Here is a 17,662-nt window from a genome sequence, read left to right as displayed (position 1 = left end):
ACTTTGTCAAAAGCTTTTTGTATGTGGAAGTGTATTTACCTAGTTGTATCTTACAGGAAAGAAGCCATGCTCATTGGGTCTCATCCATTCAGCAAATTATCATACCTAGCCTCAAATTCATGTACAGTTCCAACTTAATCTATATCCTTGAATTTCAATTACCATATTTAGATATGAATTCATGTATTGTTCCAGCTTGGGCTATATCTCCTTCTAGGCCATTCTAAGTATTTATGCATCTATATGGAAAACTGTATTTCTTCACATCCTTTAGACATGTGATCTTCCTTTGTTCCTGTTTGTTTGTGTATGAATGTGTGTGTGTGTGTGTGTGTGTGTTTACCTAGTTGTATCTTACAGGAAGGGGAGCTGAACTCATGGTGTCCCATCTCTGTATCTCGTGTTTGTGTATGAGTATTTACCTAGTTGTATCATACAGGAAGAGAGCTATGCTCATAGTGACCCATCTTTGTATCTTTCAGCATCTAATTTGTTTTTAAATTCTTGTGTATTTACCTAGTTGTATTTATCTAGTTGTATTATATGGGAAGGGAGCTATGCTCATGGTGACCCATCTTTGTATCTTTCAGCATCAAGTTTTTTCTTAAAATCTTGAATAGTGTTTGCACACACTGTTTCTTTATCTAATTTATTCCAGGTATCCAGTACTCTATATGGGAAGCTTTTTCTTTTTCAGATCTCTTCTATAGTTATCCTTTTTGAGTTTCTTTTCATATCCTCTTGTTTTTCCATTGTCCCATTTTAATAAATCATCCCCATCTAGAATTTCCATTCCTTTCATGATTCTATAAATAGTCAGCAGATCTCCTCTTTCTCTTCTTTGTTCCAGAGTTGGTAGTTCCAATTTGGGCAATCTTTGTTCATATATTAATTTGGAGAAAGTTGGTGTTAACTTCGTCGTTGCTCTTTGTATTCTTTCTAATTTCTTTAAATTCTTTTTAGTACTGGGTGTCCATAGTGTTGCTGCGTACTCCAGTTTTGGTCTTATTAGTGTAACTAATATTTTCTTAATCATTTCCTCATCCAAGTAGTCAAATGCCACTTTCACTGACCTTAATAGGTTGAAGGTTTCTCCGAATATTTTATTGATATGTTTGTCCAGTGTCATGTCTTTGCTGATTTTATTACTCCAAGGTCTGTTTCCAAGTGTGTGCGTGTGTGTGTATTTACCTAGTTGTATTTTACAGAAAGGGGAGCTATGCTTATGGTATCCTGTCTCTGTATCTCGTATTGTCTAAATTGTTCTTAAATTCGTGTATGGTTTTTTCACAATCATTTCTTCCGGTTTGTTCCATACATACATCACTCTGTGGGGAAAGCTGTTCTTTTTCAGGTCTCTTCTTTAACTGTTCTTTTTCAGCTTCCTTCCATGTCCCCTTGTATTTCTCTTATCCCAATTTAGTAAGTCTTCTCTATCAAGAACTTCCATACCTCTCATGATTATATAGTCAACAAGTCACCTCTTTCTCTTCTTTGTTCCAGGATCGGTAACTCTACTTTTGACAATCTCTCTTTATATAACAGTTCTGAAAGTGTAGTAGCCATCTTCATGGTTGCTCTTTGGATTCTTTCAATTTTCCTTATATTCTTTTTGGTATTGGGTGACCATAGTATCATTGCATACTCCATTCTTGGCCCTATCAGTGTGACTAGTATTTTCTTCACCATTTCCTTGTCCAAGTATGTAAATGCCACTTTTATTGATCTCAGCAAGTTGTAGGTTTCTCTGACAATTTTGTTTATCTGTTTATCAGGGGACATGTCCTTTGTGATGATTACTCCCAATCTTTTTCAAATCCTATTTTCTTTGTGGAGTGTTTTCGGGGATGAAATGGGTGGGAATGATTTTATGCCTTTTCCTTTTTGGCTACCTCCCTAGTAAGGGGGAAAAAGCCTTGGTATATGTATGTAAGTATTTTCTTTACCTTTTCATTAATTTTATATTGTCCTGATATCCATTTTTTTACTTTTCCAAATTCCATTATACTACATTTCTTAACCCCTTCCATACGGTGCCGCACACGTAGGCGTCATGGACTTAGATCTCGGTGGCAGCAACCAATGCCAGCCGTACGACGTGTCGTAATAATACTCGCATCATAAAATATAGTCACCGCTTATATCGATCGTTCTCTCTTCACCCGTGAATTTTGATAACCATAGAAAATGCGATTACAAAAGAATTAGAAAGAATGTCATTATGGAGGGGCGACTACAATAAATATAATCAAGATGCCAATATGGCAGCCTCGCGAATACACTCGCTCCCCATGACGCCTACGTGTGCGGCACCGTATGGAAGGGGTTAATGTTTAAGTCCACTTCCCACTTCCGACTACATTCCCAGTTTCAGATCTCTGCAGCAACTCACAGTCTATTTCAGTGCTCACTTTTCTCAACAGCTTTATGTCATTAGCAAAGAAGCTCATGTAACTGCCCACACCCTCGTCCATGTCATTCACATAAATAGCAAACATTATTGGAGCCCGCACCAATTCCTGTGGATCTCCACTAATCACCTCTTCCCAAGTAGAACCCTTATCTCTGAGAACTACTCTCACTTTTCTTCCATGCAAGAAATCCTCCATCCATTCCAGTAGTTTACCTTGTACCCCTATGGTTTTCAGTTTTCTTAATAATTTTCTATGTGGCACTTTATCAAAAGCTTTTTGTAGGTCTTGGAAAGCACAATCAGCCCATCCATCCATTTCCTGTATTATATCTAATAGTCTTGAGTAAAAACAGATCAGATTTGTGGCACATGATCTTCCCTGTCTGAATCCAAACTGTCTTGGGTTTAGTATGGTGTTCTCCAGATGTTTTGTAACTAATAACTTTTTCACAAATTTTGGCTACAGCACTTGTATGGGAAACTGGTCTGTAATTTGTTGTGTGTGTGCATGCACACGTATGTGTGAACTTTGAGAGATTACAAGCACAAATATAGTGAACCCTAGATACAACACACTGGAGGAAGCAAGACGTCAGTAATCCCAACGTTGATTAGTTATCCCCTCCATATGCTTCATCCTTATTTTCACACATATGCAAGTTAAATGTACATTACCCAATTAGTTATCATATTAACCACTTCAGTACGACTCAAATTCTTGGGCGCATCACCAGCTGCCACATGTAATTTGCATCACACTATTCGTATTATGAAATATGAAGTCACTGCTGTATTACTTGCTCTCTTTAACTCTGAGTAATAATAAACACAGAAAACGTGATCAAACCAGTTTACAGAATCTGGTGTTAACTCATGTACAACTACAAAAAATATAAATATTCAAGATGCCAATGCCGTTATCCTCATGTACCACCCACTTGCCCTTCATGATGCCTACGTAGGCGTCATTGTACCGAAGTGGTTAAAGAATATTGAGAAAAGTGGGAGGTAAGCCAATTCTTGTTTGCACTGCACTAGTGGTAGGGTCAGAGGGGAGATTAAGAAAGTTATTGATGGAGTTTGGAAAGGTGTATGAGAAAAGAAAGTTGAAGGTAAATGAGGGTAAAAATGGAGTGATGAGATGTACAAGGGGGGAGGATGGCAGCAATTTGGAAATGAGTATTAAAGGAGAGAGGCTGGAGGAAGTGGGTAGCTTTAGATACTTGGGGTCACATGTGACAAGAAAGGGACAAGTGGAGGTAGAGATTAACTGTAGATTGAAAGAAGCAAGTAAGTGCCTTGGGGGATTAAAAAGTGTAATGAGAAATAGACATTAGGGAATGGATGCTGAGAGGAGATTGTATGAAGGGCCTAGACATGGAACATAAAGAGAGGAAGAGTTTAAATGTGTTTTGTGTTTAAGGTGAAATGTCTGAGAAGTATGGTAGTGGTTGCAAGGTTGGACAGAATGAGAAACAAGGAAGAGAGGAGGAGAGCAGGGGTGGAAAAGGAGATGGGAGATAGGGTTGATGAAAAAGTATTGGGATGGTTTGGACATATGGAAAGAGAGAGTGAAGAAAGATTAGTAAAAGAAGTATGGAAGGCAGAGGTGGATAGAGTGAACATGAGGGGACAACCGAGGATGAGATGGATAGATGGGGTAAAAGTGATATTGAGCAAGAGGAGATGCCTGTTGAGGAAGGAAAGGAGAAGGCAGAAGATAAGGGTGAGTGGAGAATGGTTGTGTATGGATGAAACTGTGATGCATGAAAAGGAGTAGGTGGGGGATAGGAGGGAAGGTTAGGGAGTCTTATGTATGAATGATATTTTGATGCAGACTGAAGTGATCTCTCCCCATCTTAAATGTTACTACATGAGGGGACAGAGAGGGGGGTTGCTGATTAAATAAAGTGGCGTTGCTGTGGATGTGGTGTGTCTTACTGTATTGCTTCTGACTCCAGGGTGATGGAAGAGATGCAGAGATGACCTGTCATCCAGGAGGAGCCAAGATGAGAGGAGAGGATGGGAGGGAAGGAGAGAGGGAGGGGTGGTTAATTGGGGTCAAATGGGTATGGATGTAATGGGTGGAAGTGGAATTATGCCATTTGACTTTGGCTAACTCCCTTGTAAGGGGGAAAAAGCCCTTGGTATATGTATATAGTTATCATGCACAGTAATACTCAAAGTAAAGATGCACCTATGACTTCATTTACAAAAAAATATTTCCTTGTACACTACAATGGCAACTGGACAAGTTGTGTAAACTTCATGTTCAATTGGGCATGTTCCCTTGTAGACAATTTTGACCCTTATGCCATTATGTAAATTTAAGGCATTATTTTAATATCACATCAATTAGAGCATTCAAAAGTATTATAGATAGGATGATGCAATTTTTTTTGTGTGACACACAATGAAAACATATAAAAACAAAAAGTTATTCAATTTTGAAAGCTATTTTATGTATAAATGTCTACACAAATGTGTGAGAAATTGGCAATGATTAATAAAATATGTAATAAAAAACTTACCTTCACTGAATTAATGAAATTATGTTTTTTGACATTCATACAATGTCCAAAACTTAAATGATGAAAGTATTAGCAATAATTTAATATATAATTGCCATGACATGGTTTGGTTTATATGCAGACAGATCAGTTGGAACCTAGTGTTCGTCAAAGCCAATTTCTGTATAAAGTAACGAAGTTCATTATACCGAGGGTTCATTGTACTTTATTCTGTAAATATACGATATTAAATTACTGAGTCTAGTTTAAATGTATGGTCAAGTTAAAATGTTAAAATATGGAAAAAATTATAGAATAAGATAAATAAAAGGATGCACCAAGAATGCAGTTTTATATTTACGCAGGAATTTGGGGGCCACTCCTTTTGGGGAAAAGGATTATTATTTTTAGTATCATGGACACCCAAATCTCATCCATGATATACTGAAACTACACAAATACATCTTTCATTGTTGATTATTTAATTCCTGTCAACAGAAATGTATTAATGTATGAACACTGAAAACTACATCTGCAAAGTTCTAACATATGAGGGCAACAACAACAGAGAGGAGTTGTACAGGGCACAGTGGACAAGGTTTCAAACAAAGTGATCAAGGGGAAAGGAGGTATGAAGGTCACAAGAGAGAATATGAATAGGGGCCTCCTGAAGTGGTATTATGGGCAAGTAATGCAAATGGATGGGAATGCACAAATCAAATGATTGTATGTAGGAGAAGTGCAAGGAGGAAGAGTGGAAAGGCAGAAAGAAGGAGGATAAGGAAGAAGAGAGGAAGGACAGGAAGGAGGATAAGGATGAAAAGAGGAAGGAGAAGAGAGAGGTGGAGGGGGAGGGGGAGGGGGAGGAGGAGGAGGAGGAGGAGGAGGAGGAGGAGGAGGAGGAGGAGGAGGAGGAGGAGAGGGAGGAGGAGGAGAGGGAGGAAGTGGAGGAGGGGGAGGAGAAAGAGAAGCAGTAGTAGCAGGAGGATGAGGAGGAAGAGGAGGAGGAGGAATAGGATGGAGGAGGGTCATGAAAGAATAAGGGAGTACTGGGAAGTGGAATCCAGGTGTCAAAAGGTGAGATTAACATTCATGTTTATCTTTTTTTCCCCTGTGGTTAGCCAACTAGCCCCATCCTTCTTCTACCTTTTGTATTTTAGGGCTGGATTGATCAACTCGTGTGATTGGGTTAGTGTTCCGCTCTATGGATATATGCCTCAGTAAAAATTGTGTTTGTCTGTGTGCGCATGTGTTTACCTAATTGTATTATACAGGAAAGGGAGCTATGCTCGTGGTGACCTGTCTTTGTATCTCACAACATATTGCATGTATGTGTGCATTGTGTGTGTGTTCATCTACAATACAAATATATTTTGTTTCCACTCTTTTCCTTATGTGTTTATAGGGATAAGCATACAAATACAAATACGTGTACTGGTACACATGTTTACACTCAGACACTCCCCCATTCATTCACATACACAAAATACAGCTAAACTCAAGGTATAACATGAAAACAAATGGAGACAACAGCAAAAATACACACTGGGGGAAGTAGAAGCATACTCCATGTCCTATCACATGCCATTTTGCCCTGATGAACATCCAAGGATTACAATAAATACAATGCTATGTAATTCATTCTTAGCTATGGTAGCCCCTGTCCACCTTTTGAGTCACAGCAAAATATTGTGTAAGGTCACTTAACCATTTCTATTTTGTTTCTTTGTGATTATCTTTAAACCACAGAAATGTGTTCAAACATAAGATCTTAAAACATTTACAAGGAGCTCATGATAACTCTACAACTGGTAACAAATCCATCTGGCAATACATTTCTTATCGACTATTAGTATATGCTCATTCAAAATCTGCACCTTATTCTTTATCTCTTCAATCTTACTTTGATCTTTTACATAAGCTTGGATTTAAAATATGGAGACTTCACTTCATACTAAATAAGCATTTATCTCTTAACTGGATTAATGATGGCACACTGGGATGTGCTTCAATGTAAAACCATGCTGCATTTTTTTTTTCTTTTTTTTTTACACTTCATGGCCTGCCTAACTTGACAAGCAATGAATTCCAAGAATCTGATACAGTCAAAAAGTCTGCTGTGCTCCATGTAAAAGCTGAATGAACATGCATATATGTTCCACTGTAAGCACAAAGTGTGATGAGGTCTTAAATCATAAATTATCACACTGCTACAGGTAGGAACTGTATAAACGTGCATAATACATTACTTGTTTTACTCTAATACTGATAAAGTTAGAATTATATCTATAGTGGCTCATAAGGGAAGCACATTTTTCCTTGCTTGCCTGCAATGCTTTCCTAATGATTACTGTATTTTTGGCAAGACTCAAAGAATTCAAAAAGAAGTCAATGGGTGTTAAATTCTATGTTGCCTTGCAAATTATCTGGGTGCAAATGAAGCGCCAGAGTAGTCGTGCTTCATGTCAACTGACTATATAGGAATTCATGTTCATATGTCATACAGATTTAGTGTCAACAAAATGCTGAAGCCTTTCACAATCAGTTTAAATAAATTGAAACAAATGAGCAAAGAAACCAAGGAGCCTACTAAGGCCAGGCATGCAGTGCACAGGGCCTTACCTCATGAAGCGGCATGCAGCTTTTGCACCCAAGATTTGACCCTCGTTATCCTCTAAATCGGCTTAATCAAAATCAAAAACAAAACTTTCTTAAAAACAAAAATACGTGAAGTACTATTATCAACAAAATAAAACAGGAGGTGAGAGATTAAGATATCAAAGTCATAGCAGTGCTGCACTTGCCCTTGTAGAGAGCGGAGGCAAATCTGGAAATCAAGCCGTTCCAGAGCCTAGGTTTAGCATCTAGCATTTATAGAACAGCTTCTTTCTCCTTACCTATCACTCAAACTTGTTTGAGAAAAGACTGTTACTGGCTTATGATGTGCCACATTGGGTTTGGAACAGAACAGAAGGGGTCAAATCCTTGGTTAAAAGTGAGGTGAAATGGTGGTGCTGTGACCCAAAAGTGAGACAGGATTCCTACCCTTAGCTAGGAGATGTGGTCTTGATGGTGGCCATTGGCAGTGGGTGGTGGTTGGAGGTGCAGCTGACTAAGATTATCTTCTTGGGGTATATGCCAAACAACGAGGTGGCTTGCTGTATCCCTATCCTCCTCACGCTCATCAGCTGCTAGTGGCCATGCAACATTGAGGTGAAAGGGAATGGGTAAATGACACTATATGGCTAATATTCAACATTGCAAAGCTATCATAACAAAATGCCTTTCAAAGTAAGAGCACTTACGATCAGAATACAGACAGACGTGTTCATCTGGTGAGCTTGATTCTAAGGGCCATAAATAATGAAAAACATAAATAAAGAGAAATAAAATACTGCAGTAGTCTGTCTTTTATGTATATATACATATAGAAAAGAGAACTGAAAGCTACAAAAGTGGAACTTCTGAACAGGCATTATATGACCAAACAAGTGGTGATAGCATTGGCCAAGAAGGTAGTATGACTAATGTGTGGCAGAAAGTGATAAGCACCCAGTCAAAGCCGACACATAAACAACAGGATGCATTTTATTTTATTTTTTAATCATTCAAACATGTCAATGGCAAACCCATACCCTCATGAATCATGAGTTTAATTTAAAAGAATATATATTTCTTTAAAGTATTCACTGCTAAGCTTTTGTGAAAAAAGGAAAAGATGAAAAAAGAAAAACACAAAAAAGTCTAAAAAGTATACTGCAGAATTTCAAATGGATGAAAAGGGACAAACACAATGAAAAATATTATGAAATTCACAGTAACACATTATGCACATTAGATCATAAATTTGCATACACACAATATATAAGAGGACTCATGATACCTCTGTGAGTCTGGGATATTTAATCTTTTCATACAACTTGTTCAGCATACTGAAAGTATTTACAAGTTAGAATTTAAACCAAAGCAGTAAGCATGCTTGAGGCATACAGTCACAACCTGAACAAGTTAGGCATCAATTGATCAATTTGATCACTGAGTTTTATCATTTACCAGCCCAGATCGTGCTATGACAGTAAAACTAAAACTAGTTAAATCTCATCTTACATAATATTTAATCTCAACCAATCAATCAATCCATTGTGCCAGATCTCTTTTGCATGAGATCTACAGCACAAGGAATTCAGGCACTGCCATGGGTCACTAGAGAGATTTTGTGAATTTTGTTTAGTAACAGAGGAAATACTATAAACTTGCATAAAATATTAAAAAACAATGAAGAATTTAGAGCTGTATACATTAAACAAATTCTGTAATAGCTACTTGATACGAATTAAAAGAACTCTCTAATGTGCTAATGAATTTAAATTCTGTTACTAGACTGCAAAAATATGTTTCCTATGCATGGTTAATAATTACCTTTAACTGGTACACCATTTGGGCTAGCAGGTAATGGTCCCTTTAAAAGAGAAACAGCAAAGTACTGACCTACTTCAATTTTGTCAGTCTATTTCCCATTCTTATTTTAAGTAAGGTAAACAAAATGTCATTCACACTAAGTTTTCTCAGTCTGAAAGACCAGTTGTATCACTGAACAACATCTGAAGCATTAACCTGAACCTAAACTTTTAAAGTGAGGGGAATGCTTTAAAAATTTACTAAAATTATAATTAGGGCTATCATCATCAAATGAAAACACTTATTTCATGGCCGCATAATTCTGAATAATCCTTAAATTTCATTAAGCAATTTCAATCAATTAGTCATTTTAAGTCCAGTGCTGGACAAAGTCCTCTCCCATGTGTTGAATGACAGCTCCAACCTCTGCTACATCACTTCTACAAACTTTTCTCCACCTTTCACCTGGTCTCACTATTTCACTTCCCATCTTGTGGCCTACATTCAGTAAAACACTTGCCCCATCACCTATCATCCTTTCTGGCAAACTTCCTTGCCTCTCTTTCATCACTTCTGTGATATCTTTCACTCCAGTCTACTATCTCATTCCCCTTAACCTCTTCCTAACAGCATTATTCCCAGCACTGATCTCTCCAATCTTCCATGTGCAGTTCAGCTTGTCTCCATCATCTTGATCATCTTCATGTTCATAGATCATAGCTGGCACTATAAATTTATTGTTAACTCTGCATTTTAGATACACATGAAGAGGAACTCTTATAATGTTTCTGTATTTAACCAAACATTTTCCAATCAACTGTGAAAAGCCATTGTATCTATTTTGATGATCTTGGTCAGTTTTAGCATCTGACTAGCAATTATAAGCTTAAATGTCTCTATATCATACAATTTACCATGAGCCATAAAGGAAAACACAGTCAAAGAACAACATTTGAGTACACTGCCAGAATGATCCAGATGTACAAGGGCCTCAAATACTTCAATAATAAGAGCCACTAATAAATATTTAGCAAGGTCAAAACTTGGTCCAACCTAAAGGATTATCAATATCTTATACCTTACTAAAGATGAACCCTTAACTCTGATGCCCTAGGGCCTGGTACGTTCTTAGTCCATTCCTACATTAATATAATCCAGCAAAAACATTATGTATGAAAACTTGACCAAATATGCCATACATTGCTTATTTGTTATACCTGCATAATTTTCATAATTTTACACATACAGTACTAACCCCAGATTCACAAACTCAGTATGTATATAAACTTAATTATACTCGTTGCTCCAAAATTGAATGCATTTTTCACATCTATACTAAAAACACACTATACCCCATCCATTTGGCATCATAAATTTTTATTTGTCTCAGCTAGTACAGATGCTCAAACCATAGTCTTATGCTGTTTTCTATTGTATTTGCCTCTATTCACTACAATGCCACCTTAAACACTTTCAATTGTATGTGAAAAAGGCATTGAACTCAGCTCCCTGATCAAGAGAGAATGCCATTTTGAGAAAGTCAAAGCACTGGACAGTTTTATGATCACAACTGTGATTACTGATGGCCACTCATTTAAATTTCACAAGATGAATGCATGCCACATTAGGTGTTACCGAGTGGGTTTGAGGACTTCATGGGGTACTTCTGTCAAAAAGGATGCAGGAAGCTCTTAATATATGGGTCAAAGAAATGCCTCCACCATAGTGCCCATATGGACTACAAATACCTAATATGAAAACTATAGCAGTATAAGGGCAGCCAAAACTACAACTCCAAATCCTAGAGTTTCACTAAGTGGGAAACCTGCAGCCCAAAAGCAGTTAGCAATGGTCCTCAAGGAAAGAAACTACAGACTGTTGTCTGTGTTGTATTGGTGTTGGACTGTTTCTATGACACCTGCTGAAAGTAGTACGAGGAGGGGAGCAGTCAATACTTTTCAGCTCTAAATGTATGAAGATGCATAAGAAATACAGTTCTACCAGAGCACATTACATAAAAATTATAACAGCCTGAGCAAGTCTTTCATGCAGATGAGCCTGGGTTATGGTAGAACAAAAATCCTAAAGCATTCAGGTCAAAATACATTCTAGGTTTCAAAATATCAATGGACAATGTCCTCTTCTAGTTTGTGGAAATCATGCAGAACATTTAATCAAGCTAATGCCATTTTACTGTACCAAGCAGCAAAAAACAATTGGAAAAAATATGCACATGCTTCTTGCTTTCTACCGCTGGAACAAGGTGGTCCTGCGAGGATGATAATAATGACAATAATAATTGTTCCCTCAAGTTTCACTGAGTGTAAAACCCATAGCACTACAGTGGCTGGCAAAGATTCTCTGGCCCTCTCATTGACCTCTCTAAAAAGAAACTTTGAACTTTTGTCTGTATTGTAGTGGTGTGAGATTGTTCCCATGTCACCAGTTGAAAGCAGTAATAGGAGAGCAGTCATTAGTTGTCAGCTATCCATGGGTGAAATGGTTGTGAGATATACAACTGAAGTTGATAGAGAGAATTTGAGCTCAGTCCAGAGATGAAGTGGAGGTGAAAAGGTAGATGGGTTTTGAAAATGAGCAGCTGCACTGTCCATCTTGGCTACCTCACTTAAAAGGGGGTTAAAGCCTTTGGTATATGGATAGATAACACTGTCCATCTTGCAGGACCAACCAAGTACCCATCATTGATCCCCTGTGAGAAGAATGTCAGTGTCATCTCCCTGCCACCCACCTTCAAACCTCACTGAGCCCAAGATCTCACTATATCAACTTCATTTGTATTTCTTCCACCTTTACACAAAAGAGAACTGAGAAATTATTACTCCCTTCCCTCTACAACTTCCACCAGGCAACACAGAAAAAGTTCCATATCTATACAATGCTGACATCAGTCCAAGGTTACTTCCAAGAGAGATGTATGAGAGGGCACAAGGACCACTGTGGGTTTCCAATCAGTCAAACTCAAGGTAACAATTGGGTACTGCTGGAATGAAAAAGCAAGGGTTACTCTTTCAGTGTTCACAGGCTGGTTCAATAACTACTTTGTGAAAGAGAGGGAGTGGTTTTTCAAAGAGATGGAGACATTCAATTCCTGCTGGTCACAGAAAACTGTCCAGGTCACCCAGATGCAATTAAGCTCGCTAACCTCAAAGTTAAAGTTATACTCCAGCCCAAAAGTACCAATTCACATATCCAAATAATGGACTAGGGGTGATAAAGATCAATTATCTTGATAATCATTTAACCACTTCCATGAAGCTTTCAATTTGATTTTAAAACTGGAAAATCATGTGTATTAAACATATGGAGAGGGTTGGCAGGATGGGGTGTCATATGGGAAGGTAGTTAGGGAGTGTGGGATGAAGGAAATACAAGGAAGAGTGAAACAGAAATTGGTTCAAAGGCATGGGCATGTGAGAAGGGAGTGTGATGGGAGGATAGTGGAGGAAATGAATACTAAGACGCCTACCAGAAGACCAAGGAGAACATGAAATTTATGATTTGTCTCTGAACAAAGAATATTGTGTGACTCTGGTCCATTGGGGTGTTACTAAAGAATCAACTGCACGTAACTATGTTGCCAATACACCTGTTTGGAGATGTGTATGTACCAATGACCTTTTCTCTCTTGTAAGTTGGGGCACTAGTCAAAGCATGCCTTGCCTCCTCATAGAAGAGATATAACATGTGGGTGGGACTTACAGTCCTCTTACTCTATCATATCTAGTTGCCTTTTACGACACACAAGGGAACATGACGGCAGCAGTCTTATCCTCCACAAAATATTGAAAAAAAAAAGTGGGTCCTAGGGATGTTAAAGGAGATTTAGGGACAGCAGAAACAAGGGACAGTAAGAGTAAAAAGTGGCTCAGCATTCCTCTATAAGTAGAGACTTGTCTCCAAATGTGAAGGAAAGCTGCATGACTAGGGTCAGAAGGGGCAACACTAAACTTCCTGAAGTATTGACTGCATATAACTACACAGTCAATACCCCAAAAACAGGACTTGATACAATTAACCACAAAAAATCTAAACAATGATACAACTTGGCAGGACATAAACTTTAACATAAATTCATAACTATCTTCTGGCATTTCTATTATAACAAATTCAATGCTGGAGGGGATGCAAACACCACTAGTTTTTTTTTTTTTTTTTTTTTTGTATAATCATGTGTGGATCTGAAATTACATGTGGGTGCAATTATACAAATATATCTTCAGCTGTTGACATGTGCAACAGACAATACAATAAATTGAATCCCATTATTCAACCTACCACAATTTGAAATGGGTGATCTTGAATTTTGTATAGCATAAGCTGTGCGACATAATATACGAAAAGAAATGTAAACTAAACAATCAACAAAAATGAGTGCAAAATAATTGCTATGTTCATGATATGTGCAGCAGCAGTTACTCAATGCTAAATTAAACAGTTTTGCTTTCTTACCTGACAAAAAAAATACTGTACTTACCATAGGTCACTGATACAGGTTATATCCACCATCAAATATTCTAAATTAATGATTTAATGGGGTTTCTAATAACAAGAGTGCACAGGATTTTCTACTAATTGGTACTGTTCCGCATCACTGAAGCTGACAGCTTCCAATGAAATTTCAGATTTTTTTTCTTTGACTAAATAAAAATAAATAAATAAATACAACACACACATGTGCACTTGCATACACATACACACACCAATGTTCCCTCTAATTTTTTGCTGTGAGTATGCACTGAAATTTGTTTGTGTGCAAACTTTGTATTCTCTGAAAAGTATGTGCACACCCATGGCGCCAAAGTAATTTTGTTTGTAATGGAAGCGCTAGAGTTAGAAGGGGGGGGGGGGAATTATTGGTTTAACGGTTGGTAAGTTACCATATTTTTAGATATTATAAAAGTTTATGTTTGGGTAGAACTTCTTTATCAAATGGATTTTAACATAATTTGAAAAAGTTGGGTGTGCACATTTTTTCTTTATATGTGCTAGTTGTAAAACGTGTGTGTACTCGTGCACACAGCTTAGAGGAAACATTGGGACACACGCACACACACACACACATATATATATATATATATATATATATATATATATATATATATATATATATATATATATATATATATATATATATATATATATATATAAATGCCCACTGACATGGCTCTACTCCATAAGGGTGTTCCAAAACAGTCCCTAAATTACTGACCATATCATTATGCAGTCAATATCCCAATACAGTACAAATAAAAGCACTCCTATATCAGAGCCTCATGGATTAAGGATCATCCCCTGCTAGGCCCCTTTGCTCAAAGGCAATACAGCAAACCACCACACTTTCACGACAGGTCCTGACAGCCAGAGTTGAATTAACCCCACTGCTTCAGCATATGGTAACTCCCTCCCCTACTCCTCGTCCACTAAAAATCAATTTGGTGACGATGATTCAATAAATCCATGTAGAAGAAAAGAACACCCCTTAGAGCCACATCATCCTTTCGTCTATTCACATCCTTCCTCTATCCATGCTTATCTTTTAAACCCTCTTTTCCCTTTTCAATATCATTCTATAAGAACATAAGAATGGAGGAGACTGCAAGAAGCCATATGGTCTGCACTAAGCAGTTCCATGTCCTTTACCACCTATCATCTATCTATATACCAAGAGCTTTTTCTCCCTTACAAGGGAGGTAGCCAAGTCAAAGGCATGTACCAACTCCCACCCATTCTACTCTCCACCACCACCCCTTCCTCCCTCCCTCTTTTCTTGGCTCCTCCTGGATGATGGGTCATCCCTGTATCCTGCCCACTGCCCTGGGTCAGAAGCAATGTAAGGAGGGAGAGGCAGGGGTTGTGGAGGGAGCTTATATGTGAATGATATCTTCATGCAACCCAAAGGGATTTCTCACCATCTTCTCTTTTTCTGCATGAAGGGCTGGGGAGGGGGGGTCGCCAATTAAGTGAAGCAGCCTTGCTTTGGATGTACTGTGTCTTGCTACCACCTATCATCTCCATCCATAAAGTTATCTGACCTTCTCTTAAAACTGACAATAGTTTCAGCACTCACTACATGGTTACTAAATCTATTCCATTTAACCACTCCTATGTACATCCAAAGACCCCTTTCCCATACTCATCTACTTTACTGTCTTCCTTTGAAGCTCACTCCATCCACTTCTACTTTCCACATACTTTTTTTGACAGTCTTTCATCACCCATCCTTTCCACATGCCAACCACCCTCAGCACTCTTTCTGCCCATTCTCTCCCTCACCTCCTCAAGATAAACAAATCCCATTCAATCATCCCTCCCATCTCAGCACCTCCAGGACTAAATAGAAACTTGGAAACTTTCATAAACTGCTCAATTCCTATTACTGCTACCAAATCCCAATGTGAGAATTTCTAACCCCATTACAAATGCATACTCAAACTGCTTTCTGCTTAAAAGCTAACCACTTCTGAAATGATAATACATACATACATATATACATATACTGAAGGCTTTCCCTCCCTTACAAGGGAGGTAGCCAAAAAAACAAAGGCATTATCATTAGAAATGATAATGGCCACATTATATATACCTGATGGCATGGTAAAGTTCAACCATACTAGACAAAATGTATCAAATAATAGCCAAGCACTATGGACAACCCTTACTCCTAAATTGAAAGCCCCAACAAAGAATAAAAGTAAGATGGTTGGGTCAGTGTGATAGTAAGGAATCTAATGATTCCTGACCTACCATTTCTCCTTAGGTAAATCATCAAAATCTGTCTAATCCTGTTAAAAATATTGCCAAAAAACTTACTGGAATTGGCTGTTAGGAAAATAATGACAAATGAATTCATCTATGACCATAGATTCAAGTCAAACCCCACTGTTTTGCAGTATACACATACAGTGACTGTCACAAAGCCACACACCAGAATAGAAAAGAATAAATAAATAAGCATATCTGCTAGCCTTTTCCATAATTTTGTATGAAACATCTACAATCATAACTAAAGTTCCAAAGAGAAAATTTATTGAATATCTGAAAGGTGAGCTTACCTATCCTGAAGTCAATATAGCCTTCCCCTCCAGATATGACCAGCATACTCTTGGGTTTCTTGGTTTCCTCTGTTGAAATGTCATCTTCCCCTTCTTTCGCCTGTGACACCTGGTGCGTGGCAGGTGGAGCCGCTGAAAGGGCATTATATCCCCCTGAGCCTGTGAGTGTGGTGGCGGTACCATTAATAACATGCAAAAACACAGGATCTTAAAGCTCGGAGGAACCTGGGCAGGGAGGGAGTTATTCTAAGGTAAATAATAGTGCTAAGCAATTTGCACTGCACACAAGCAAACACTGAGGAGAAAATCTAGAGTACAAGGGACAACCAGTTTTGAAAAGATGTAGCAAAAGGACATGACAAACAGACAGAACAACTGCAAATATGTTTTATCTTTGAAATACACAGCCATGGTTCAGATAAATGTCACAAGTAATATCACTTCTTCCAGGTGCCAAGAAAAACTGAATGTGGTATAAACCATTCTTTCTCTAAGAAATGGGTCATTATCCACTAATTTCTGTTTGAAGCAAATATAACTGTCCTTCACACTATGCTAAATCTAACCATGCTTAACAAATATTTTTCTGCAGTCTAAAAATGGCAAGCTTATCAATAAATTCTGTGATACAATTTGATACTCAATGAGAGACCAATATTGAATTCCTATTTGTTATAGTCTTATAAGACAGACAGATTCCTCTCTCTCCACTGCTCTTCTTCAAATCCCATCACTATCAAAACCTCCATTCAGAACTGTAGCATCACAAGGCTGGCATTCAATTCCTAGTAAAGCCCTAAGATCCCTCTACACCAACTTAGATCCCCCCCCCAACACACACTTTTACACATAAGAGCTAACAAACACTAACTACTCCCCTCCTCCTCCTCCTCCTCCTCCTCTTCCTACTAGTTGATTACTCAAACAGTGAGGAGACTGCAGTAACAGTATTCCTGGGTAAACACATTTTTCTAGCTATTGTAAGACATGTATTTACTTAACTGTAGCACACAGAAAAGGAACAACACTCATTAGGTCCCGTCTCCTACTCTCCAATTGATCATACCTAGCTTCAAATTCATGTAACACATTATAAGGAAAGAATTAATGAATTAGGGGCTTATATAAAAGCCATTATTTACACCACTAACCACTTCAGTACAACGATGCCCACGTGGGTGTCATGAGGCGCAAGTAAGTACATGAGGATGTTGGCATTAGCATCTTGATTATATATACCAGGTATATATCTTTGCAGTTGCACAGGA

General features: G+C 38.0%; 1 protein-coding gene across 22 annotated transcripts in view; it reads right to left on the bottom strand.

Annotated features, from left to right (window-relative positions):
• The window catches only part of syd (JNK-interacting protein syd), a 138,637-nt gene that overhangs the window by 29,014 nt on the left and 91,961 nt on the right, over positions 1-17,662 (bottom strand). For 14 of the 22 annotated variants that reach the window (XM_076183718.1, XM_076183730.1, XM_076183720.1 and 11 more), the window contains 3 exons: positions 16,395-16,553; positions 8,229-8,270; positions 7,969-8,114 (listed from right to left, as the gene is read on the bottom strand). In XM_076183718.1, coding sequence (XP_076039833.1) covers positions 7,975-8,114; positions 8,229-8,270; positions 16,395-16,553 — 341 coding nt within the window. In that variant the 3' untranslated portion in view covers positions 7,969-7,974. Of the gene's footprint in view, positions 1-7,968; positions 8,115-8,228; positions 8,271-9,342; positions 9,383-16,394; positions 16,554-17,662 lie in introns of those variants that run through there. The other 8 variants (XM_076183732.1, XM_076183742.1, XM_076183725.1 and 5 more) reach the window with 7 other exon arrangements.

Source organism: Oratosquilla oratoria, chromosome 4, assembly GCF_046742065.1.
Source record: "Oratosquilla oratoria isolate Oo_2021 chromosome 4, ASM4674206v1, whole genome shotgun sequence".
NCBI lineage: Eukaryota > Metazoa > Arthropoda > Malacostraca > Stomatopoda > Squillidae > Oratosquilla > Oratosquilla oratoria.
The sequence above is the reverse complement of the archived record's forward strand: the minus strand, read 5'-3'. Positions and strand labels throughout refer to the sequence as shown.